Source organism: Cuculus canorus, chromosome 23, assembly GCF_017976375.1.
Source record: "Cuculus canorus isolate bCucCan1 chromosome 23, bCucCan1.pri, whole genome shotgun sequence".
Lineage (NCBI taxonomy): Eukaryota > Metazoa > Chordata > Aves > Cuculiformes > Cuculidae > Cuculus > Cuculus canorus.
Window position 1 is genome coordinate 7,378,880 of NC_071423.1, and position 25,330 is coordinate 7,404,209.

The 25,330-nt window shown below is 47.1% G+C and overlaps 1 protein-coding gene across 2 annotated transcripts in view; it reads left to right on the top strand.

The window, feature by feature from the left end:
- GRIK4 (glutamate ionotropic receptor kainate type subunit 4) overlaps nt 1-25,330 on the top strand; it is a 143,476-nt gene that overhangs the window by 49,963 nt on the left and 68,183 nt on the right. For both annotated transcript variants that reach the window (XR_008453417.1, XM_009569883.2), the window contains exons 3-4: nt 15,846-16,010; nt 22,655-22,752. Coding sequence is in view for 1 of the 2 variants with exons in the window: in XM_009569883.2 (XP_009568178.2) it covers nt 15,846-16,010; nt 22,655-22,752 (263 nt within the window). In the remaining variant the exon portion in view is untranslated. The remainder of the gene's footprint in view (nt 1-15,845; nt 16,011-22,654; nt 22,753-25,330) is intronic.

A 25,330-nucleotide genomic window follows, 5' to 3' on the forward strand; every position in this document is an offset into this window, starting at 1 on the left:
ACAAATACCACTGGACACAGAGATTTCCAGTGCAATGAGAGCCCTCTCAGCACCTTCGGAAAAACTGTTTTCTGGGCTTGTTTTCATGAGAAATTGTAATTTTTGTCATGGTTTGAAAATCACCACTTTTTTTTTTTCTTTTCTTTACAAAACCTTTTTCAAGTGAACAAACAAAGCCAACAATAAAAAAGAAAAAAGGAAAAAACACAGCCTTGCAGCAAATTTGTCCACCTAAAGAAATAACAAGAAGTGACCTCTTGCGGAACTACCATAGTCAGAGCCAGGTGTATTAGAAACTGTTCCTGCGTGGCCTCAGGGAATTACTTTGTGCCGGGCGATATTCCTGATCATTAACGTGCTTTGTTGAGTAGTGTGATGTCAGCAGTGTGCGTTCCCCATGATAAGCGTTGTTCTTAGTGTTTGCTTCCAACTGCTAAGGAATAAGGTGAGAGGAAATGGCCTCAAGTTGCACCAGAGGAGTTTTAGATTGGATATTGGGAAAAATTTCTTTACCAAAAGAGTGGTGAAGAGGCTGTCCAGGGCAGTGGTGCAGTCTCCATCCCTGCAGGGGTTCAAAATGTATAGATTTGGCACTTGGGGACATGGTTTAGGAGGCACAGTGGTGTTGGGCTGATGGTTGGAGCCCTATGATCTTAGAGGTCTTTTCCAACCTTAACAATTCTATGATTTACCTCTTCCCCTGTAGCTTTTTGCCAGTCTTGAGGGAAATATTTTGGATTTTTTCCCATGCTTTCTCTTGTTTAGAATAGGAGGGATGCAGTGGCTTATGTTGCCTTAATGTCCTGTTGATTCTGTTCTATGCAGATCCCTCATAAACTGTTTAATCAGGAACATGGGAAACACGGCCAAGTGCTTTTTGTGAAAGGGATTTTGAGTTTGGAGGGAGTAAAATAGCTCAGAAGAGACACCTGCAAGCAACCAAATTATTGCCCTGAAATGTTTTTATCCCAGTAGGCAGCTGATTGGGACAGGGGACCTGATGTTGGTTCTGCAGAAGCAGGGGTGGGAATTCAGCAAAAGGTAGGAGAGTGTAATTTCTTCCCTCCTGGGAAACTCTGATGGCCCCATGGGAAAACCAAAGGATGAGGAGAGCATCTTGTTCTGGGTGATGTTTGTGTGACAGAGCCCAGGCTCACTGGTCCTGCCAGGGTCAGTCCCTCTGGTCCAATCACCCTTGGGAAGGTTTTGGGGTAAAGCGGTGGTTTTAAAGCCAGCAGCTGTACAGCGAGGTGAGTCTGAGTGACTGCTTAAACAGCAAATCGTTACCATACCCAGTGCTTTGCATCAGGCCCTTGCACAACTAATTCACATTAAGCCCCCTTTGAGGAGTTATAGTGACATGCGGATGTCGCGTTGATCTCCCTGTATAGGGGCTAATCCAGTATGAAGCTACCAGGTATTGTGGGGCATCTTCCTTCCACACCCAATAACCCTCCAGATTGCTGCGAAGCTGATTGCCTGGTAGGCTTCTAATCAACATATCTCAGAGATCCTGGGATTATGCCCAGAGAAGTAATGGCTGGAGATGTTCAAGGCCAGGTTGGATGAGGCTTTGAGCAAAATTATCAAGTGGGACGTGTCCCTGCCCATGGCAGGGGGTTGGAACTGAATGGACTTTGAGGTCCCTTCCAACCCAAACCATTCTATAATTCTAGGATCAGAAAGCAGTTACAGACAGATGTTCTCCAAAATGCAAAATATCCTCCATAGCTATGAAATGCTGCAAGATGGGCGTTGCACACTCTTGGGCTCACTGGGGAAGATTGTGTGAAGAGCGATGGCAATCTGCTGGGGAGTTTGCTCACACTTCTCAAGGGTGGAGGCTCCTGTCAACTGGCTCTCGCAGGAGACTTCAGAAATAATCTTCCCTGATGTCAGTGCGCATGTTAATTGGACTTGACAGATGATAATGAAGGAGAGGCTGTAACCGAGAAGGGGTAAAGGGACTGTCATAACTCTTGAGGGAGGAGGAGAACACAGAAAAGTCCAGATGCCCAGGAGTTACATGAATAACTCAAAACATTAATCTTTGCTATTTCTGGTGCCAAAGGTGGTAGATGCAGGGGAAAAGTGGGATGCCTGCAAATGTTGTTTTCTTTATCTTCACTTCACTGCAACAGGTTGCCCAGAACAGTGGTGGCTGTTCCAACCCTGGAGGGGTTCCAGGCCAGGTTGGATGGGGCTTGGAGCAACTTGATCCAGTGGGAGGTGACCCTGCCCACGGCGGGGGGTGGAACTGGGTGGGCTTTAAAGTGCCTTCCAACCTAAACCATTCTATGATTCTTTGATGCTGGCAGTGCTGCTGCTGGACTGTGTGCTGTGAGGTTCAGAAGGTGCTTGCTCAATTCCCTCTCCTAGAAGACAAGCAGGCCCTTTGGACCCTTGAAACTTTCTAAGTGCGTGACTCCTATTAGGATAAAACTCCTGCAGAGACCTGCTCCTTGAAGGAGGTGGGATTTTTACCTCCTCAGGGGCAGGATTAGTGCCTAAATGCCACTGCAGAATTGGGCTGTGTCCCTTTCTGCCTCTGGTCCCCATGAAATGGAAGCGACAGCACTTCTCTGACTGCTGAGAAATGTTGGCAGAGGAGCTGGAGCGCTGCAGGCAGGGTCTAGGCTGTTTCGTGGAGTCCTGTGTAAACAGTCAGTGGTTGCAGACTTGGTTGCCCCCTGATTGCGTAATGAAAAGAATAGCCTTGTTTATCATCATGAAATCAAATAAAAGTGGCGTCTGGCAGTTGCATTTGTACTGTGCTCCAAAGAGGATGCTGTGTGCCAGAGGCAACGTTTTCCCTGTGCTGAGAGCCTGCACAAGGACCCAGGTGGAGGTGACTGTCAGTTTAGGATTAGTTTAGAAGAACCTCCTCAGCAAAGTCATCCTGTGATCCTTGCTGCAAGGTTTCAGGGAGGAAAGAAATCCTTCCATCACAGCCTCTTCTGATGTCTGTATCCTGATTGTGGGCTCTCATATTTTTCTTGTAATTACCAGCAAACTGCGTGAACAAGAGCTGAAATGCTTTTCCCTGACTGGCAGGAGCACAACACCCACTGATGAGTCAGGGGAGGAAGAGCTCCTGCTTCATGGGAGAGGGTACTGGGGGAAAGGGAGGGGAGGAGACGGGGAAGAATAGCTGCCAGAGTGTTACGGAATAAATTAACATTTGTTTAAAGACACATTTGAAGATTAATGATGGGAGTTAAAGTATGAAAGCAACAGGGTCTTAAGAGTAGCATTAATAGAACCCATTTTCTTCACCGTCTCCTGCAGGAATTCTTTGGAAGTACAGAAAAGGAGAAATCACTTTACGGTAATAACTGTTATTTATATAAGAGAACAACTTTGGATGTATCAAAATGTGACGTTTCAAGGTAATAACCGGACCCTCACAATCATTGTTATCCATTTAAAAGGCAATTTCTTTGCCAGTGAATAGATGGAGGAAATAGCCTCAATCCTGCAATTGATTGTAAACGAGGTTTATTTTATTATTATTGTTATTAGTCCGTTCCCAATCTGGTAAAATTGTATTAAGAAGAACGGAAAAGACTGGGAGAGATGAAGGAGCTGATAATCATCCTTGTGGAATTTGTTGGGACAATTTGTTGGGCTTGTTAGTGACTTAGGGCTTCGTCTTGGCTCTCTCCAGAGTCCCATTGCTGCGCCGTTGAACCACATCCCGTACTGAATAGCAAGCGAACAGGCAACGTGATCTTGTAGGCGCAGAGAACTGCTTCTGCTCTCCGCCTGTAATTCACGCTGGTGGAAGGTGGCTGCGGTGTTGTTGCAAATACAGAGTGAATTAGCAGTGCAAGGCAAGAGGAGGAGGATGGCTGTAGTCAGTGACTGCCCCTCACCTGGTGTCAGCTGTGTGCACGGTGTTAGCTGGAGCAGGGACACCAGGACTGTGATGCGTGAAGTAAGAAGGGTGGCAAGGAGTGAGTGACAGTGAGGGCAGGTCTCGGTGTTTGATGGTGAGCTAGCGGTTTGCTGTCCCGGAGGTGGCCCTGGACATCTCTCGCGTGGGAAGAGGCTGAGAGGATGATAAAGCAGCCCTCTTTCTCCAGGCAAGTTCTGCTAGCTGGGATAATGAAAAAGAATTGGATCCGTGAGGGCAGCTGACACAGCTTGCTGTCTCGAAGATGTTTTCAGCATTGTGTTAAGATGCCGTTTACAGACTTTGAGAACCAGGGGGAATGTGGTGCCGCCTGCAGCTAGCAATCCTAATTCTTCATGTGACAGCAGCGAGAGCAAACCCCCAGTGGAGAAGCCTGGACCACCCACTGCAATGCAAGCTGGTCCCAGCCTCCTTGCAAGATCCCCTCTCCTCCTGCCCTCCCCTCCAGCCTGTGCTCAGGCTCACAAGGGTCACAACATCTGTCAGTGGATTCAGCTCTCACAGGTATCCTTATTAAGGTGGTTGTAAGTAGGAGGATTTAATGATCTGAACCATTACTTTAATTAATCAGCATAAATGTTGCTTATTTATGACATAAACTACAGCCTATGGATAACTCTGTGGTTTAATTAAGCTTATCACTGTGAGCCTCATCCAGTTCCTTCCTGCATTGATGTCACTAATTCAGTGTCCTCTCTGAGAAGCATCATAACCAGCCACGGGGAATGCAATTCACTCCGCTCATCCTCTGTTTTACCAATGTGGCTGGTTCTGGTGTGTCTTCTTTGTGACCCAGTGTTGGTATCGATCCCTCTCCGCTCCCACCAGCTGCTCCTGTGTTAGCGTGCTGCTGCTTCCGTCATACCCAGCATCTGGGAGGCTGGAATAGCTTTTCCGTTGGGTTTCTTTCACCTTGTTCACTAAGAATGTTTGTGTCTGATTTAATTTACTCTATGCAGCTGAGCTTTTCTTTATCGTTGCCTTTTGCTTTCTTTTCTTCCTCTTCACTTGCCCTTTCCTGCTTCTGCGTAGCATCTTTGAAACTCATCCGCATTGCACAGATGTAGGGGAATCGGTAATGAACTCCCCAGCTGAAAGCAAAAGCTGTTTGCCTAAAAATTATTCTTTACCTGAATTGAAGAAAAGTTTGAGTAACTTTTAAGGATCTTGTGGTTATTTTCTGTTGTGCTAAGGATTCTCCAGGCAGGGTTTGTCACCCCACACAGGGATGGGCTCCAGAGGATGCTAAGGCAAATTGCCTCGGGCAGGGATGCTACTGTGCATCACTTCACTCACGCAGGTCTCTGTAGATCCCTTCTCTCAAAAAGTAACTTAACAACGAAGTGGGGCTGCTTTTTTTCCCAAGTGAGCACCCACCTGAGGTTTTTATGTACTGTAAATTGTGAACATTACCTTCAGATTTTAATTAATTCAATTCATTCTTGAACACCTCCAGAGATGGGGTATCCACCATTTCTCTGGGCAACCTGTGCAAGGATGGTGAGGCCCTGGCCCAGGTTGTCCGGAGCAGTGGTGGCTGCCCCATCCCTGGAGGGGTTCCAGGCCAGGTTGGATGGGGCTTGGAGCCCCTGATCCAGTGGGAGGTGTCCCTGCCCATGGCAGGGGATGGGACTGGATAGGCTTTAATGTTCCTTCTAACCCAAACCATTCTACAATTCTTAACATCTTCAAACTGACCATGATTGTGTTTCTCCACTTCACATAGGTATCATGATGATGACTATTTGAGAACCTCACAGTTGTGTTAGGGACAGTGGAGTTTGCAGGAGGTACCAGAAGGTTCAGTGCTCAAGGCAGAAGATGGAAATCTTGGTGGTGTGGCTGATCTGATTCAGCTCTAAGTCTCAGAAGCGACGGTTTGGCTTGTGTGCTGAAGTTCCATGAACACGTGTTCAGCTGCAGTTTGGATGCAGTGCAAGGTGGATGGACACAGGTGCTGATTTGGGGTCAAACAAGAACCACTCTGTACAGAAGCAAAGCCAGAAAAAACTGTTCACTTCCTATAATGCAATATCACTTTCTTAGCAAAGAAGTATATAAACAAGGGTTAGATGAACTTGCAGTTTGCTGCTAAGACAGACGGAAAGGGACGGAAAACCATGTCAGAGTCCAGGGAGAAGAAAATTCCTCTTTTGTTTTCTATCCAGAAGCCAAGGGAAGAAGTCATCAAGGGGAAGGGGGGAGATGCAGTGAGCAGAGCACACTGAAGAGGAAAGGCAAGAAGACATTAAAGTAACTTATTAAATTGCTGAAGGCTGAGTGGCAAAAAATAAATAAATAGAAGCTGTGTAGATTGATGGATATTGGATTTGAAGGGCTTCCACATCTGGTGTGACAGCTCTTTAGCATCTCATTTCACTGTGACTCAGCAGGAAAGTTGTTTGTTCTAACAGTAAAACAGAGAGATGAAAACAATCCTTGTGCGCGTCAGTGAAGGGCTCGGGTGTCATTGTTTTATAATTGGATCAAACTCTTTCATGTAGTTTAATACATCTGGATCTTCTGCGAGAGAGGTGAGGTTTACAATGTCACCTTTTCCCACCCTCGTTCATCTTCTACTCAGCTTCTCGGTGATCTCCTCCTACTCATAGGCCAAACTCTCTTCCCTTGCACATCTGTGCACCAGCATCTGTGGAGGTGGGGAGGTGCTGGGAGGGAGGTGGTGATCGGCAGTGAGGTTTCCTGTGGTGCGTAGAGAACAGAGATGCAAAAGGCCAACTTCTTAGGGACAAATTATTGCCTGATTTAGGTGCTCTGAGTTGCCCTCTGTAGGTCCTGACCCTCTCCGCTCACTATAAAGGCTCCAAGCATAGTGTGGATCTTCCATCCATGCTGTGCTAAGCCTTGTAGCAGTGACCCTGGTCTTCATTTATCTTCATACGTGTTTCTTTTAATATGCTGCTGCTTCTGGAGATTCCCATCTCCCAAAAGCTCTGTTAATAGCTCTCGCTTGGCTTTTGTGATGCATGTGGATGCCTGTAGATTGAAGCAGAGGAGTCAAGTTTCTGTGGCAGTGAGTAAAAAGGCTAAGGTGCTAAACAAGGGTTTCTGAAGTCTCTTGGCATATTAACTCTGTTTATTTGCCTTGTGGTGTTGCAAACCCTTGAGGAGTCATTTTATCTCTTTGTGCCTCTGTTCTTCATCCATCATAAGAGAATGAAAGTCATTCGCCTATCGTTTCTCTGTCTCATATCTTTAAAGGAATTGTCATATCTGGTGTCTCCATCCAGCGTGGTAGGTCCTTGTCCTTGGATCCATCTTTTAGAGATTTTTATAGCAGTGATGGCTAATGATTTGTGACTAGAATAGAACAGAATATCTGTGAGATCTCCATATTAGTGAAAGCAAAACCTTCTATCCTGTTGCTACAGCATTTTTTCCCCTTCTGACCTTGATACTGGGGCTATGTCCAAGGCTATTTGCTATCTCTGCGTATGCGGTTACTCGGCTGGCTGGGGGGAGCCTGGAGCTGGCACTTACAGACTCCATCATTTGGTCTAAGCTGTGCATCCTCCGCAATGCACTGGTGTTTGCCAGCCTGGGAAGGATCAGCAAGTGGTGCCAAAGCCCTAGCATCCTTGAAATAAGGGATGCTGAAGGAAGAGCAAATACCCTGTAAGTGCAAAGATCCCAGGAGGAGTTAAGAGGGAAGTGGATCAGAGAAGGCCCCACTTAAATAAATGGAAATCATAGAATCAAAGAATAGTTTGGGTTGGAAGGGACATTAAAGATCATCTAGTTCCAACCGCCCTGCCATGGGCAGGGACACCTCCCACTGGATCAGGGGCTCCAAGCCCCATCCAACCTGACCTTGAGCACCTCCAGGGATGGGGCAGCCACCACTGCTCTGGGCACCCTGGGCCAGGGCCTCCCCACCCTCATAGTGAAGAAATTCCTCCTCATGTCCAGTCTTAATCTGCCCCTCTCCAGTTTATACCCATTTCCTCTAGTCCTATCGCTACAAGCCTTTGTAAATCCACCAGTTTTAGAGGGCTTCCAAGTTCTTTTAATTCTGAAGCATGCTGGAGGTTCAAGAAACGGTTCCCTCTGCAAGAGGCAAAGTGCCAGCTTTGGAAATGTTGCTCTCCTTACATCATTGTCAATCAGTAAATCCCAGAGTGCTGCAGAGTCGTGTGTATGCTGGAATAACCTTGCCTGCCACAGAAATACAGCTGCCTCTGGAGATGGAGCTCTGAGCTTTTGTGTTCACCTCTTTTGTAGGTGCAGAAGATGCTCAGTGTGGGGGTGTGACCAGGAGAGCATCTGGGGCTCTGCTGTGCGTTCCTTTCCTGCCTCCCCATCCTGAGGCAGGCTCTCTCCCGCTCCAGTGGCTGCTGCCTGCTCTCAAACGCCAGGTCCCACGGCTGCATTGTGCATCGCCATCTCTCAAATCTGTGATTATAACTATAAATCCTAGTGGCCTTTCCCCATTTGTTTTTTTGATTTTTTTGGGGGGTTTTAGCTTAGAAGTTTATACATTGTTTCTTCCTCCCTCATTCTTTTTGTTTGCCTGGAAGTGGCACTTGGGGTTTGTGTGGTTATTTTTCTTGGATTTATACTCTCCACTGACTTAATTAAGTTCTTGCTTGTTTCCCGGTCTTGCCAAGTTTACTGGCCCCACCAGGGCTTCCCAGTGCTGCTCTCCTAAAAACCACAGCTGCTGCTGGTCACCTGAGACCATGAAAATGGGCAGAAAACCTTCTTTTTGAAACTCAACTTGACATTATTGAAACAAAAGACAGATGGGAAAACAATGTTCCCGAATTCAGTCAGTGTTTTTAGGCTGGCTTCCTAAGAAAATAAGATTTAGGCACTTAGACTGACCTTGTGTGGATGTGCGTAAGTGTCCATCCAGTTGCTCGAATTCTGTGGCAAACTGCAGTCTGATTTGACAGACAGGCTCTTCAGAGACACAGAAGATCCACATTAGAGAGCTCTATTCTGAATACCTCCTGCTGTGAGCACAGCTTCAGGGAAACAAAAAAGCATCCCACCACACCATGTACCCACGTGCAGAAACGAGCTCTTGCTGGCTGGAATTGTCTGTTTACTTGCTGGAAGATTTCTGACACCTCCAGAGGCTTTTCCCTCCTGATGTGCATTTGCTTCCATGTGCCTTTGGTAGCAACATCCCTGAGTAGTGTCTGCAGCTCTTGGGATGCCTTGAGTGAAAGGTGTCCCACCATGCCTTCCTGCCGCTCCCTGTTGAGCATTAGACCTTCACCCATTAGAACCATAGAACGATTTGGGTTGGAAGGGACCTCAAAGCCCATCCAGTCCCACCCCCTGCCATGGGCAGGGACACCTCCCACTGGCTCAGGGGCTCCAAGCCCCATCCAACCTGGCCTGGAACCCCTCCAGGGATGGGGCAGCCACCACTGCTCTGGGCACCCTGGGCCAGGGCCTCCCCACCCTCACGGCAAAACAGTTCTGCCCAAGATCTCAGCTTTCCTGCAGCCCCTTTCAGTACTGGAAGGTTGCTCATAGGTCTCCTCATTTGCGTGTGATCACCTTCACAAGCTCAGGGAGGACATCAGAGGAGAGTAATGGCATTCTCCATCTTCCTGGAAACTCCCAGTCTCAGAAAATGTTATTCTGATTTTATGTACACAGAGCAATTATTAAAGAAGAGAAAAGAGAGGTTGTATTTTAAGCTGTAGAAACTAAAGCCCTCAGCTGTTTTTATCACGTTTCCCCTTGTCTCTCTCTCCTGAATTCCCTCTCTCAGGATAGCAGAAATGAGAGGGAAGCTCCATTTAAATGCAGATTTCAAATGTTGGCCAAGAGCAATAAATAGCCCTCTGCTACACTGATGAGGCAAACATTATCAAGTCTCTTTGTGAAGGAGAGTTTATGGGTTTAGATTTTCTTTTTCCTTGATGAGATCCTCGTTCCTCTTAGAGCAATAGCGTACTGACAAATTTTTATTTCATTTTTAAGCAGCACTTCAGAGTTTATAATAGAAACACAATGCCACCTGTTTCTCCACGGGAGCCGTGCTTGACAGCCCTGGAACGAGGAAGTTTGCAAATTTCTTACTGTGGTACTGTATTGACAGCCTGAAGGGTTGGTGCTGTATTCAGCGAGGGGAAATGCGCAAAATAAGTCAATCGTGCAACCATTTCTAATCAACTGCCTCCTCAAGTGAGTCTGGGATCTTGTGGGGTTTGAGCCAGCTTAGGGTTATTGAAGTCGAGAGTAGATGGAGGTGGGACTCTGCTGATGCAGTAGGGCGGGCGGGCGGGGAGCAGGAGGCAAGGACAGGCTGAGAGAGTTGGGGGTGTTCAGCCTGGAGAAGAGAAGGCTGCGGGGAGACCTTAGAGCAGCTTCCAGTGCTGAAAGGGGCTCCAGGAAAGCTGGGGAGGGGCTCTGGACCAAGGAGTGCAGGGGGAATAATTTTAAGCTGAAAGAGGGGAGATTGAGATGAGATCTTAGGAAGAAATGTTTTGCTGTTCAGGTGGGGAGGCCCTGGCCCAGGTTGCCCAGAGCAGTGGTGGCTGCCCCATCCCTGGAGGGGTTCCAGGCCAGGTTGGATGGGGCTTGGAGCCCCTGAGCCAGTGGGAGGTGTCCCTGCAGAGAGTGGAACTTGATGGGCTTTGAGGTCCCTTCCAACCCAAACCATTCTGTGAGTCTCTGTGGAGATGTGGGATGATTCCCTAGGTCCCAGCATCTCCCAAGGCTGGTGTTGATGAGCAGGACGTTGGTGCTTTGGAGAATGATGCGTTTTCCTGGTATGACTTTGATGTGAAGGGTTCCTGGTTTTGAGTCTTAAGGAGTAATCAGCTACAGTGATAGATACTGGATTTCTACATGTCTAAACCTGGTCAAACTGAGGTTACAGTTCTTAATTTGAGAGTCCCTTCATCACAAGAACATAGAGGATTTGAGAACTGTGTTTACAGTATAAATAACAGAAGGTTATAGGTGCTATCTTAACCTGCCAGAAGAGATACCTGAGAAATATTGCAAATGGCTTTATATCTTTTTAACTTGTAGTGACGGGTTACGAACAGTGAAATATCATGTTTACTAAGCCAGTGCTTTGCTAAATCTACATCTGCAAGCCACCAGAACTGAGAGGGCAATTGCGTTTCCAAGTATTTCCTCACATCTCCACGCTATGAAAAGCATCTGAGAAAATATAACAATGTTTAATAAAGTTAAGAGAGAAAGGTCAGCTCCACACTGTTTGCTGTAGCAGTCTATAAACCTCCTGGTAACATCTGTTCCCTGTTATTGTTATAAAAATGCTACTTCATTAGATCTGGGTTGGGTCATGAATTAAGTAGTGATATGTAGTAAAGCTTGCAGCCGTGTTAGGCTTGTCAGGGTGCGTATGTTGTCAGTCTGGCTAGTGGCGGGGAGCGCTCCGGGGAGCTGCGTGGCTTGGGGAAAGCAGAGAATGGGGTCTTTCTGCTTTTTCTAACACTGGTTGAAACCCATCCGAGGGTGGAAAGCATTCAGTTGCGGTGATGTCTGCAAACTGGCTGGTGCACTTAATGGGATGGGTTGCTGCGTCTCGGGCAGACAGCTGTCTCCTCCACTGAAAGCGCGCGAGCTGACAGCACTGCCTGTGCCCCTGCTTGCTGTTGTGGTGAAAAGGAGTAAAACTGAATTGCTCAGGGTAAGGAATGAATGTTCTTCCTCCTCCAGAAGTTTGCCCACGGTAAGAGGAGAAAAGGCAGAAGAGTAAGTATCTGCCTTTCATACTGCGGTGTCTGTGCTCTGCGTGAGCGGAGTGAAAATGCTGCAGCCACCGTCTTGGATCTCTCGCCACATTTGCCCGTGCTATAGGGCTGGTGGAGTTGAGAATCATGGAATGGTTTGGGTTGGAAGGGACCTTAAAGATCATCCAGTTCCAACGCCGCTGTCATGGGCAGGGCAGTTTAGGGAAGCCACATCTCTGGGGAGCTCCTTCTGTCTGGATAAGGCTCTCGCAGACAGCCTTTACACGACATCTCAGTAGGAAAGGGCTTGGACCTGATCTGTGCTACTACACGTGCACACACGTGTGTGCATATACACACACCTCATCAGAGAGCACCCACTCCTGCCTCCCTGTCCCTGATGGTGCCTCCTGAGGGCTGGCAAAGCCCCGAGGGGAGTATAACGTTTACAAAAGTTATTGAAATCTGTGTTTCTTAGGGGGCACCATCATATCATCTTGCATTTCTTTGGCTGCCATTAATAACTCTTCTCCAGTTCTTGCTGCTAAATCATTAACTTCGAGTGGTGCATTTGAATTTTGTGTTTGATTGAAATTTGCGATTGAAGTCACTTTTTGCTCGAATCTTAAGCGACTGCAACCCAACTATTTTAAATGCATATCCGAAACGATAAACTCTTCTGGGTTTTAGGCTCATGGGTTTGTGTTAAGTGTAAGGAAAACCTGAGCATATTGAATAAAAAAAAAGAATTATTATTATATAAAGGGCATTTTTCTATCAAGATTGAAACATCCCATGGAAAAAAATGTTTCCAGCCCATTCTTCCTGAGAAAAGCCCAGCCTTTCCCAGTCTTTGCTGGCTTCACATGTATTTGTTTGACTGGGTCCCTGTGAAATCCAAAGCAACCCTGAATTGGACGTCCCAGACTCAGGTGCTCCTGACTCTTTCTGAAATATTTTTCTCATTATTCATCAAGAAGGCAGTCTGGATCAGAGACATTTATTATGACGGGGAAGATAGAAATGATTTTTGAGGCCAACAAAGTTCAAAGACTTTGCTGTAAGTTTTCAGGATTAAAGATTTACTCGTTGCATCTTCCCATATTTAATAGACAGGAATAGATGAAAGGGAATTTCTATAAAGATATTCGTTCATACTTAATGACACCGCTATTAGATGAGCTTTGGCACTGGGTCCCAAGACATGAAGTCTTAAAACCAACCTTTTTTAAACATTAAATGACCTTTTTCATCCCCCAGCTTTAATAAATCAAGATTAGTTCAGCCTCATTACCTGTTCTGGGAACTGGTTTAACATTCGGTAAAACTAACTAGTCTCCCCAAATACAAGGGAACGGATGTTGCTGGCTTTGTATCGCACACCCTGTGGGGTGGTAGGAAGTGGTGATAAAGTTGGGTTGGTGGCTGGGCTCTAGGACAGCCACCGCCACCTCCATCCTGGGATCCAGGCTGTCCAGCTGTGTTTCTTTCTTTTCCAACTCTTGCCGCTTGCTGTGGGCACCTTACTCTTCTCTGTGTATTTGCTTCTGAGATGAATTTTGAAGTTCATATCCAACCAGAGTTGAGTAGAGCAGAAGGCTTGTTGGGTGCCCCCCACCCTTTCCCACTCTAGGGAAGCTTTTGGGACTTCCAAAACACAAAAATGGCAAATTCCATACAAATCAGAGACAGAAAGATCTTTGTTCAAACACTCGTCTGAGGAAATTATTTGAAATTTGGTTTAAACTCTTCTAATTTAAAAATGTGTTTACCTCTGCATTAGTGGAAATTAGTTTTGTTTGAAAACTGACAATTGAAGAATATGCTTGAAAAGCTTGTCCAATTTGATCATTTTGAAGCTTTCAATTAGGAAATAATGAATCTAAGAATGCTGACATAGGCTCCTCTAACAGTGATCTTTAATTTTCCTCTGTCAGCACCTGGAACGTAAGCAGCATTTTGTGATGTTCATCAGATTCAGTGACTTGCTTTACCCTTCCCTGGAAGCAGGGCCATAGCGAAGAGTTAAAACACGTCAAAAAGTCGTGAATATGAGATAGTGGGGCCTGCTTGGGACTTTCTTCCCTCTCTGCTTTCCTGGAGAAGCACAGAGCTGAGCAAGCTGCTTGTTGGAGCCCTTTAGTCTCCCAGCTTCTTTGTAATTAAGAGCAGTCACCATCCATATCGATATTTTAAAAAACCTGTGATCCGTGCTCCTGGCCTTAGAGGAAAGCACAACCTTTTTTCTCGTATAATGAGATTAAGATTAACTGCCCCAGCTTTGCAGATAGTGATGGTGATTGCGTGTTAGTGGAGCAGAGGAGATGGTGTTGCCTGAAGGACTGGGAATGTTCGCCAAGACATCTGTGTGTATCATACAAGAAGTATTGTTGTTGTGAATCTTTATCAGTACTTGGTTCGGTTTAGCTCCCATAAAATGGCAGAAAAAGCAGGAAGAGAAGGAGTTCTTGGCTGGATACAGCGGGATAGAAAGTAAATCAGGAGAGATGGACCACCTTTCCTTCACCATTGCATTTGGTATCTAGTTACCTTCCACAGGGTTAGGGGTTAGGGCAGGGCTGGAGATCGTAGAACATAGAATGGTTTGTGTTGGAAGAGACTTTACATTCCATCCAGTTCCACTCCCTGCCCACTCTTGAACCCCTCCAGGGATGGGGCAGCCACCACTGCTCTGGGAAACTTGTGTCAGGGCCTCCCCACCCTCAAAGTAAACAATTTCTTCCATAGTGGGGCTGAGAAAAGAACTCTGAAATGTGGTGCAAGGTGGTTGTTGAAACTGGGCTTTGAGAATTGGGTTGCTTCGAAGCAAGTCTCAGGGGCAGGGAAGCCAAAGCAAAAGGAGCCTGAACCCAAACGGATTCCTTCACTGACTGCACTGTCGGAGGCTCTGTGTGTTGGTGGCCATGAAGGGTGGTTGGTGCCCAGGTGCTGGGAGAGCAGTGAGGACCTCCAAGGCTCAAACCAGCCCTCTGAAGAACATAGTCTCAATCCCACCTACAGCACATCACCACTGTGCTTCTCTAACAGTAGTCTCAGTTGGCTTTGTGTTCGAAATGTGCATGTCCTTGGACTCTGCTGCCAGCCCTTGTTCCGAGGGACGGAGCATCCCTCCTGTTTATAGCTGATGGGCTTTTATGGCTTTCTCTCTGGTTTACCCTATCTAAAGAAATAAACCAGACCCAAACCTGCCACAGCACAGTGATGTATTTCTAAAGCTTCAACGAGGAACCTAACTGCTGTAGTGAGTTCCGTGTTTCCCTGACACGCAAACCAGCAGAGCCCCACTAATCCCGGCTTTGCTAACCTACGCAATGCGAGGCCCAATTCGGCGCTGAGCTGCGACTCCGTCTACACCTGAGCAGTTCTGAATAGCATCTCTCCGTTTGGAGGGATTTTTGGAAAGGGAAGATAAGCACCTTTCTAATATACACAACAAAAAACAACGCTGCTCTTCCCTGGGTAGAACTGAAGAGCTGCATTCTAGGAGACCTCTTATTAACCAGGATAAGCCCACTGGGGTGCAGACGTTGTGCCAGCTTGTAATGAAAGGCCGTGATTAGTGCTCAACTCTGATTTCTTTTTGCCTTGCATCAAGAAAATAAAAATACTACGCCACACTCTCTCCCTCTGCCTCACACAGATTTGAGTGGGCAGGCCTAGGAGCTGAGTTCAAGAGTCAAGTGCTTTCTGTTTGAAAAATATTTGTCCCTTCCCGCCCACGGCAGCCCACACGCTTCCTGAAATATTCCAGCTATCAGCACCGTTCCAACGCTTTCTCAAATGAGTGAAATGGGGCTATCTGGGGACGTTCTTGCTCTGTTGGGATGGGAGGCAGTGCCCAGATCTGGGCTGTTTTGGGGCTGGATGTCCCTTTCTAGGAGCATCCAGGGTGAGCGGTGGGTGCCCGTGTTGCAGTGGGTGCTGCTTGGACCCCAGCAGCGTAGGTGGCATCGTGCTGCAGCGCACCAGCAGGTAACACGGCTGCTGATGGAGAGATTTTGCTTCCCACGTGTCTGGCAAGACCTTGGGAGGTGGGCGAGGCGGTGGGAAAGGCCGTGCGTGGGAGGGAGGATGTGCTAACAATAGCGGTGGCAGGAGCAGAAGTGACAACGCGGTGGCTGCAGCGGAGATCCCCAAAGGGTGCTGGGATGGGGGGGGATGTGCAGAGCTGGCTGGATCCCTACCAAGCATAACCAATGCCAACATCTTCGCTCCTGCAGCTGCCATCCTGGATGACCCCATGGAGTGCAGCAGAGGGGAGAGGCTCTCCATCACCCTGGCCAAGAATCGCATCAACCGCGCACCTGAACGGGTGGGGAAAGCCAAAGTGGAAGTGGACATCTTTGAGCTGCTGCGCGACAGCGAGTATGAGACGGCAGAAACCAGTAAGTACCCCTCCACATAGCTGGTCCTTCCCCGTTCTTCTCTCTGCTGGCTCGCAGGAGGTGTCTGGCACAGTGCACTTGCCAAAGAGGAGAGTTGTGTGACACTCAAGGTGTGTACAACGGGTAAAAAGCATCTCCACTCCTCTATCAGCACTTGAGAGGTCGACACGTGCTAGCTTGGAAATGGGGCTCTGCAGAGCCCCTGGCCCATCCTGGCTGTCCGAGTGCAGTCAGGTTTGATGCAGGGCTTTGGTACGGTATGGATGTGGGCACAGCATCCCTGTGAGGGGAGCATGGGACCTTTAGCAGGACTTGGACGGTGTTCAGCACCAGCCACGCAATTGGAATAGCTGCCCCAGCCTGGGTGCATTCACCGCAGCAGCACTTAAGGGCACATTAGATTTAGACAGTGAGTACTGAGACCAGTTTTCATTTGATGGTTTAGTGTGGTGGGGTGAGATGAGCCCTGGCATGGACTGAGAGTACGTGGTTCCCCAATAAGCTTTGCCACCATTCAGCTCAGCAGCTTGGGACAAACTATTTTCTTTAATCTGTGTGTCAATAACCAGAGTAAATGATACAGGAGGCGATGCTCCTTTGTTGAAGTACTTGATGTGTGCAAATACGAGACTCTGGGTAAGTTCAGTGCAATTAAGGTATTTTTAAAACCCCACACAATGTCATGTATCAGCAAACACGATGGCTCTTGCACTGCTCTAGAGTGGCAGTGGTTTGTTTACACTAAGTGAAGTTTTAAAGCAATCTTTAAAATCACACGGATTAGAAAGAGTTGATTTTGAAAGAGCAGTATGCTTCCCACGTTGCTTTAAAGTCCCTTAATGCAAACAGCTCTCTATTTTAGTTCTTTCTCGGGATGCCAAATGTGTCAGCCACATGCTGATGAATGAAAAAAGAAGTTGATGGTCACTGTCCCACAGACCTCTGAGGAGCCCAAGTGAAAGAAACAAAAAGACCTATAATAGCTTCTTCCTGGAGGAGAGAAAATCCTTTGAAATAGAATAGCTTCCCTTTAGAATACTTTTTTAAGACAACCTCCAGAGTTAAGGGGAGGGCTGTAATTTTTTATTACAAGCTGGCTTGGGAAAGCTGGAGAAATAATTTTAAATAGCGGGGATTTTAGACTCGTTTCCCAGTGGTTCTCTGTTCCAAACCTGTGTAATCTGCAAGGTATGCCCAAAAGGCGTTTCAAAATGTTGTGGTGTAGAGTGGGCTGGTTTTTCCGCAGCCTTGGTTGGATGAGGCTTTGAGCAACCTAATGCAGTGGGAAGTGTCCCTGCCTGTGGCAGGGAGTGGGACTGAATGGGCTTTGAGATCCCTTCCGATCCAAACCATTCCATCTTCTGCACAGCACTAAGCATCCCTGTGCCTGGAAAGCCCTGTGGTACCCAGTGCTGCTCGGGTGCAGGTCTCTGGGTAACTGGCAGAACGGCTCAACAAGCCTGTGAGATCAGCAGATTGCTCCTTCATTTCCTGAATTAGCATTTGCATTATTTATAGAAGTGTTCAGTTAATAAAGTGCGTTTCAGCAACTACCTGTGTGTCTATTTATAGAGCCAGTTGCGCACGAGGCAGTGTAGATTAAGATCACCACATGCAGCATCACAGGGAGTGTTTAAAGCCACAGTTCTCCGCCTTTTTGGATCCCTCATCTATTAACTTTTTCTTGGTCTTTCCCGTCAGTTCAGGATGGTGCACATCCTGCGTTGCCCTCATTTGGCACAGCAATAGAGCACATCTAATCTCACTGGCAAGGCCATGCAGAAGGGGTGGGGACTGCCTGGCTTCCCAAGTGCCCCTGAAAGTATCCCAGATCTCCCACAAAGCCTCCTAGGAAATAAGAAAATTGCTTGCTTTCCTCAGCCTTCTGTGTCTTTGAAAGAACCAGTAGCCATTCCAGTTCCATTCTTTTTCCTTTCACATAAATCTTCTGCATGGAGCAGGGTTTCTGGTTTTTAACCTTGCCCGGGAAACGCGCCCAGTGACCCCAGAGCGGTGGTAACGATGGAGAGCAGGATCTTTCTCACCAACGCGCACACCTGTGATGCTGCTCAGAAATTTTTCTGTTGAAAAGCTTTTTGAGCAGAATCATGGAACGGTTTGGGTTTGAAGGGATCTCAAAGCCCATCCAGTCCCACCCGCTGCCATAGGCAGGGACACCTCCCACTGGATCAGGGGCTCCAAGCCCCATCCAACCTGGCCTGGAACCCCTCCAGGGATGGGGCAGCCACCACTGCTCTGGGCACCCTGGGCCAGGGCCTCCCCACCCTCACAGCAAAACATTTCCTCCTAAGATCTCATCTCAGTCTCCCCTCTTTCAGCTGAAAACCCTTCCCCCTCATCTCATCTCTGCACCCCTTGATCAAGAGCCCCCCCCAAGCTTTCCTGTAGGCAGAATACTAACTGGCTGTGAATGAAGTATTATGCAAGATGATGTTGATTTCAGCAAATGTGGTGTTTGGGGAGAACGTGGAAATGGGATAAGTGTGGAAGAGGCAATTTTCCATTTCAAATTTTCACCTCGGGGTGATTTTCTTTGTTTTCTTTACTTTGGCTTATGGAATGTAAAAAGCAGAAATCGGAGCGAACGATTTGATTTTGGTGAACTGAATATTCACGTTTGCAATATGTTATTTGCCTTTTCTTCAGAGAGAAAAACGTCTCGCAGCATTTCTTAAAAAAGGAATAATCTGGATTCCACGTGGCTCTGCTCTTAATGTCACTGAAGTTATTATTGATTTATACGCGTAGCAGAGGAGAATCGGATCCTTTAATTTCAAACCTTTCGTGCCTTTCAAATGTCTGAGTTCTCAGCTTTAATACAGTGCTGATATTTGTTAACACACATAATATTAATAAAGCAGTTTAGGTGTTTTAACCTATGACTGCAAAGCTGTTCTCAAATTTCACGCATTTTGAGTCACCCTTAAATATCACAGACTGACCTAGGAACGCTGCGATTACACCCCGTCAGTGATAGTCCGCGTACATCTGGTGCTCCGGGAGAAGAAAGGCTTTCTGAGTTAGTTTTTATTTAGTGTTGAGCTGTGTTTCTTTCCCCTCCTGTCTGACTCGGGCATCTTGCTGTTGGTGGGGCACAAAATCACAAGAACAGGTAGGAGATGAGTCAGAATCACAGTCATGCGTGGTTTGCTGCTCTATATATGAATGAAGACAAACATTGCCTCTTCCTCTGTGCAACATCTGTGAAGCTCTGTGTTTTGAAACCAGTTTGCAGTGAAAGGTCATGGATAGAGCTGGTCTTTTTTTCTGTTACAAATAAAGCCTGTTCTCGCTTTGTTTGATGTTTCAACTCCTTTTTATGGAGATCCAAAATGCAGTGTTTAATCATGTCTTTATCTAAAACACCTCAGTCCTTTTGATGTGTAGAGAAGGACAGATTTTTTTACTTGTCTCCCTGTCCCCTAACGTCTCATCAGGCTTTTAAGCACCTTTCTGTTGTTAATCCAAACATCTCAGGGCAGGGCAGCAGTCAGAGGGAGAGAGCAACTGGAGGATTTTTAATTTCTATTTATTCACAGCAATATTTCAAACTGCCTGGCCCGTCCTTTCAGTGACATTGGCTCAAACGTGCTATTAACCATCCTACCGGTTTTGTGATCCTGTTGGGTTTCACATTTAAGCCTGCTCTGCTAAGAAATGTAAAGGATGCAGCCGGGAGCAGTCCTGGAGCCCTGGCGCAGGGTGTAACACCATCTACTCATGCACTTGCTGTTTTCTGTAGGAGAACCCCATCCTGACCAGTCCCTGTCATTCAAGGTTCTCTGATGTGTTTTGCAATCATGGAAATGGTGAGGTAATTGCATACCTTCCCTGCTCGTATATTTTCAATTAGAGGCAGGAATATTCTTCCCCTGCTGCCCGAAACCCTTGTATCAGGTATCTGTATGCAGTGGAAGGGATGCTGTGTTCTGCACCGTGGATGGATGCTCTCACCGGAGCATCTCGCCATAAAGAGGCGTTGAACTTTCACACGCATGTCATATCGCTTCAACCTCCAGTGTTTCTTGAGATTCTGAATTCTGGAAACCATACAAATCGGACACAATCTTGGGCAGAGGTATCTGGGTCTGCAGCAGTCAAAAATGTGTCACATGGCCCCACAGGTTGAATTACAAAGAGACTGCAGTGGCAGGGGCTGCACCGGTGTCTCTGGTGATAGTCCATGCGGTTATTTAGGATGAATTTTTAGTCCTGGGCCGATGTTTCTACCTCCCTCAAGTATCTGTCTCAGTCCTCAGCCTGATGGTAGCAGGGCTGAGCCTTTTCTCCCTGGGGTGACTAAACAGTTCTGCAATAAGAGCTGCAGTTTGCATTACAGGAGAAGAAGCTTTCCAAACTTGGTGAAGCCTTTGCCTCAGCCCCCCCCACACACACACTTTGTTTCCATTCATTTTCCTTAATTTTACTGGATGTTTCGCCCTTGGAGTGATAAGCCAGATCTTCTGACAATTGTTGCAGCTCTGTTGCTATGACTACTTAACCCACTTTTTGTTATACCAGAGATGAGGAGAAAAGTGCTCACCAAAGTTTCCCCTTTATGCACAACAAAATTCCCCCCAGGATTTTTTTCCCTATGGATAAAGAGGGCTTGGAGCATCTCCTTCCTTCTGGATGCTGAATTGCAGAGCACCCGCAGGGTCTGGTGCTGCTGAGAGGGACTGATGAGTGCTGCTGGTTTTCAGATTGCTGGTGCTCTTATTTAAAAGGATCTTCTGAAGAGGTGTAAGTGCCTGTAAATTTTTAAGCACAGAGGAGAAGCAGTGCTGGGTTCCTTTGAAGATGCCGCAGAAAAATATCACTCCTTCTGTGACAGATTGAGATGGTAGAGAGTGAGAGAGCATAGAAGGGAAGAAAACCCAAGAGAAGATGTTTACATATCATTGTCGCTTTCTGTAAGAAGTCAGAGCAAACAGTGTGTGTAGGGATTTAGTAGTGTATGGAGTTTTTCCTCCAAGTAGCACTTAGAAATAAGCAGGAGGCTTGGAGAGGCTCTGAGTAACCTGATCTAGTTGACGATGCCCCTGCTTATTGCAGCCGGGTTAGACTGGGTGACCCTCGCTCGTGGTCTCTTCCAACCCAAACCATTCTATGATTCTATGAAAAACCAATTCCCCAAAGTGACAAACTAAGTTCTCAGCTTTTGGCCTCATATTCCCGTCATGAGGCTATGGAGACATGGCCAGAGATGGCCGCCTTCACTGTTGGGGATTGGAACAGCATGATCTTTAAGGTCCCTTCCAACCCAAACCATCCTATGATTCATTAGTTGGTCTTCTGCAGAACACAAACTGTGGACATTCACTTGCTGAATGCTATGCTTGGCCCTGTAGCTCACTATTCTAAAAACACCCCAAACATGGTATAAGCTCTTATTTCACATCCAGTTTTGATTTAAAAACTTGGTAGAAATTCTGCTCTGATCTTTAGGACGGGAGTTTTGTTGGATTCCCTTCACGACGAAAAAATAGGTCCCAGTTAGAATTTTTTCAAGCTCCTTTTTACAGCTATTGCATCTCGATAACTTCTTACAGACATCACAAAAGCTGATCTGACCTGTAAGGATGCTGCTCTCAAGCAGACGGGCCATTTGACACTGAGAGGCGCTCTCTTTCAAATCTCAGCTTTGTGATACAGTGGTTTAGTTTTTACATATGAAAATGTTGTGAGCTTGCTCTTGCCAGAACTGATAAGTAGTCTCGATGCCTCCTTTTCCCTGGTGGTATCTTCTTTCTTCAGAAAGCAGCTGCTTGACGCCAGTTGAGCAAATGTGGCTTTGTCTGTCTAGGGAGAAAGGAGCTGAGTGCGTGGTGATGCTGAGACAGGTCTGGTGTTTCAGAATAAGCCATGACCAGCACATGTTTGGATGAGCCTTTCGGAGTCTGGGGATTGAGGCATGAGGGGCTCTTGCCCTCTCTTCATGAGGCTTTGCCTGCACAAGCTGCTCTGGAGGAGTGTTTCTGAGCGACGTGGCTGATTGGGATGGCAGCAGGGAAGTGACACCAGCTAGAGTAGTCCTTGGAGTGCCATTCAGCTAAATTTGTGCTGTGAATTAAAAGGACAAAAGGTTGCAGTTTAACTGGGTAAGCTTGAGGGAAGACATTTAGCTTCTTCATTTTGTCAGGGTCTTTTTACTGTTCTGCTAACCTTGGTGGCATGGAGCCAGAAGATTAACTACTGCCAGAAGAAAAAAGAACAAATGAAAACCAGTAATACAATCCTTCTTATTACCACTGAGCTCTGCAGAGGATGAGGGAAGAAGTTTATACAAGTTTATTTGTTGCTGGATGCTGTTTTGAAGCTAGAACATTGCCACGTTCAGCATCTTTCTTAAACTTTGGTTCCTGTTTTATCTTGGCACGTAGCAGGTGGAGCCAAAAAGGGGTGTTATAAGAGTGTGACCCCAGTTCTGAGTCAGACATGAGGATACCAGGAGTTTAGGTGTGATTCAGAAAGGCTGGAGGCAGGTAAGTCACAAGGAATGTGTTCTGTGAAGGAGAAGATGCTGTGTCCTTAGAAAGGTGCAGCAGGTTCTGTATACACGACTGTTAGCTGGAAGATGAGGATGAATCCTAATGCGTGTTTCCTCTTTGTGGTGTCCACAGTGTGCCAAATTCTCCCAAAAGGGGTGGTAGGAGTCCTGGGACCTTCCTCAAGCCCAGCCTCAAGCTCTATTATCAGCAATATCTGTGGGGAGAAAGAGGTAAGTGGAAACATCCCATGTTGAATTAAGTCTCTGCCCCCTTCCCCAGCCCACACCTTCTGCGTGTTGTTCTTCAATCTGAAGATGCTCTCCGTGCTTACCGCTGGCTGCTGCCTTGTGCCTGGGCTCAGCACAGCATTTCCCTGGTGGTTTTGTAAGCACGGATTAGGTTTTAATTTACCACTATACCGAGCAGCAATGCCTCCTGTGCACATCCCATACAGAAGAACTTTCTGCAGCCTTTTCTGCCAAGTGCCAGCTCCAGCAGCACAGCTCGCTGCAGCCGCCAGCTCTGCCTTATGCTGTCTTCTCCCTGGGTCTGTCTCTTGCCGTCCTTGTGCCGGTCTGGTGCTGTTTTCCAGTCATCATTTCTGTGTATGAAACACATCTCCACCCAAGCCCTCTCCAGCTGATGTCCGTGGGTATCATCATCCCTGTTGAGTTCTGTCCTTCTGTCCCAGCTGCAAGGCAAAGCAGGGATGTTGCCTCCGTTAGACAGGGGCAGGGGGGTGCCTGCCTGGGATACTCTGGGACTCCCTCGGCAAAGCTGACTTGTAGTCATCTTACCTGCTATATTGTCCTTCCCACCTGAACTGTGGTCACTGCTTGGTTTCTGTCCCCTTCTCCTAATGCACATATTCTTACAGCTTCTTCCTTTTCCATTTCCTCTCTTGCCTTTCTTCTGCACCACCTTTTACTTCAGCTTCCTTCACCATGCCCCTCCTGACTGAGGAGTGCAAAAACCTGAGCTCGTCCCGGTCAGAGCTGCCGGCTGTGACATGTACTTTGTGCACATACTTGAAAAGCTGCACCCCTTTCTGTTTGCTGCTGTTCCATCAGTGCAAACCCTTTTTGTCTGTGTCCAGACTACGTGCCGGATTTAATATTTTATAGACTACCTTACACTGGTCCGGCTCTGCTCAGGGAAAAGAAATTGAGTTCTCTTCTCATAGTTCATTCTTTAAAGCCAGATATCATCTCTCAGCCATTTAGTGGTCTCCCTCCAAGGAGGGGAGTTCCTGGAACTGAGCACTGTTGCATTCACAAAGGACTGCTGTTCTTTGCTCCCTGAATATCAGGAGTGTTGAAGAGAGGGGAGAGATCTTTCAGACCTAGTGCTCTGGGCTACAGCAGGATGGGTCTCTCGAGAGAATTTTGTAGTGCTTTTTCAGCTAAATGTCCCAGCCATGTGCTCCATCCCCGGCAAAGGGAACTCTTCAGTAACAGATTGCAAGCAGTTTCCCCCTGAAATTCATATTCTGTCTCGGTCTCTGATCTAAGTCTCTTCACTTTTTGTTCAGAAATGAAAGGTGAGTGCTGGTGCACTTCGAAGGTATTTGATTCTCAAACTTGATCTCAGCTGCCCTCCTACTGATGTAAACCTGCAGCAACTCCCTGTGATTTATACCATGCAGCATCAGTTGGTGCCACTGTGTTAAATGTGATACAGCAACTCAGCCAGAGTTATTGTACTTATAGACATCCTTCAGGTAAAGGAGAGAGTCCCAATTTTACCACTGAGGCATCAGATGGGGAAGCGACTGGCCTGATGTTTAGCTGTGGTAGAACTGAAGGGTGAACCTGTGTCTCCTGCACTACGCTCCTGGTGCCTTTGGCCTGATGTTTTCCTTCTCCCCAGCCCAGGGAGAGGTGTTGCGCTGGGCAGAGCTCTTGGAAAGGAGAGGAAGGCTCCAGGACAGAACATATGGTCCAATCCAGGGCCGTGATCAGCGCTGGGAGCTACGGTGGTGGTGTTTGCCTTCACCTCCGCATCTCTCTCTTCTCTGGTAGCAGTTGTTGCTGCAAGGCTGTGACTCCATGTGGCTCCCACCAGCGATCAGCGCGCTTGTACTGGAGCTGCCTTGTCTGCTCTGGTTAAAGGAATTTGCCTTTTGCTTACGATCTGCCTCTCTCCTTGTTAACAGAGCCTGTGATGAGGGCTACACAGTGAAATCAAGGCAGATAGCAGCTTATTGCTCTTTAACTTCCCTATTGCTAACCAAACAGTTTATGCTGTCAATAAAGCAGACAGCACTACCTACTAATAGCCTTTCCCAAGAGGAGAGAGATAGGAGGCATGGGATGATAGCTTCTGGAAGGACTAGTAATCGAGGAAAAAAGGACTTGACATTCCTCTAACGAAGCCAAAGCAGATCTTTCCCTTTCTCTGTCTTCTATTTCTTCCAAATAATTCACTTGACAAAAGGAAAACAATATTGCTTCTCCTTATTTGGCTGAACCGCCAGTATTTGAGCGTCATCTCTCTGCCCACCCAATCCATCTATGTGAGACTGCCAGGGGTGCAGCAGAGCTGCCTGGCGGGAACCCTCAAGCTGTCCCCTCATGTGGTTTCCGTGCTCCCCCTTTCCTAAATTCCGTAGGAAATGGTACCCCACCCCCTCCTCCTGCTCCGCTCTATTAGTGACAAGCGCAGTGTTATTAGGACTTGCCATAACGGTCCCGTTGGAGCTTGCCCGCCGTATGGCCACCTGTTGCCTCTCTGCTGAGCAGAAAAGCCCAGAGCTTCTGGCTGCTGCATCTGTTCCCCGCTCTCCTGAGCCCTGCCAGGGCGAGGTCA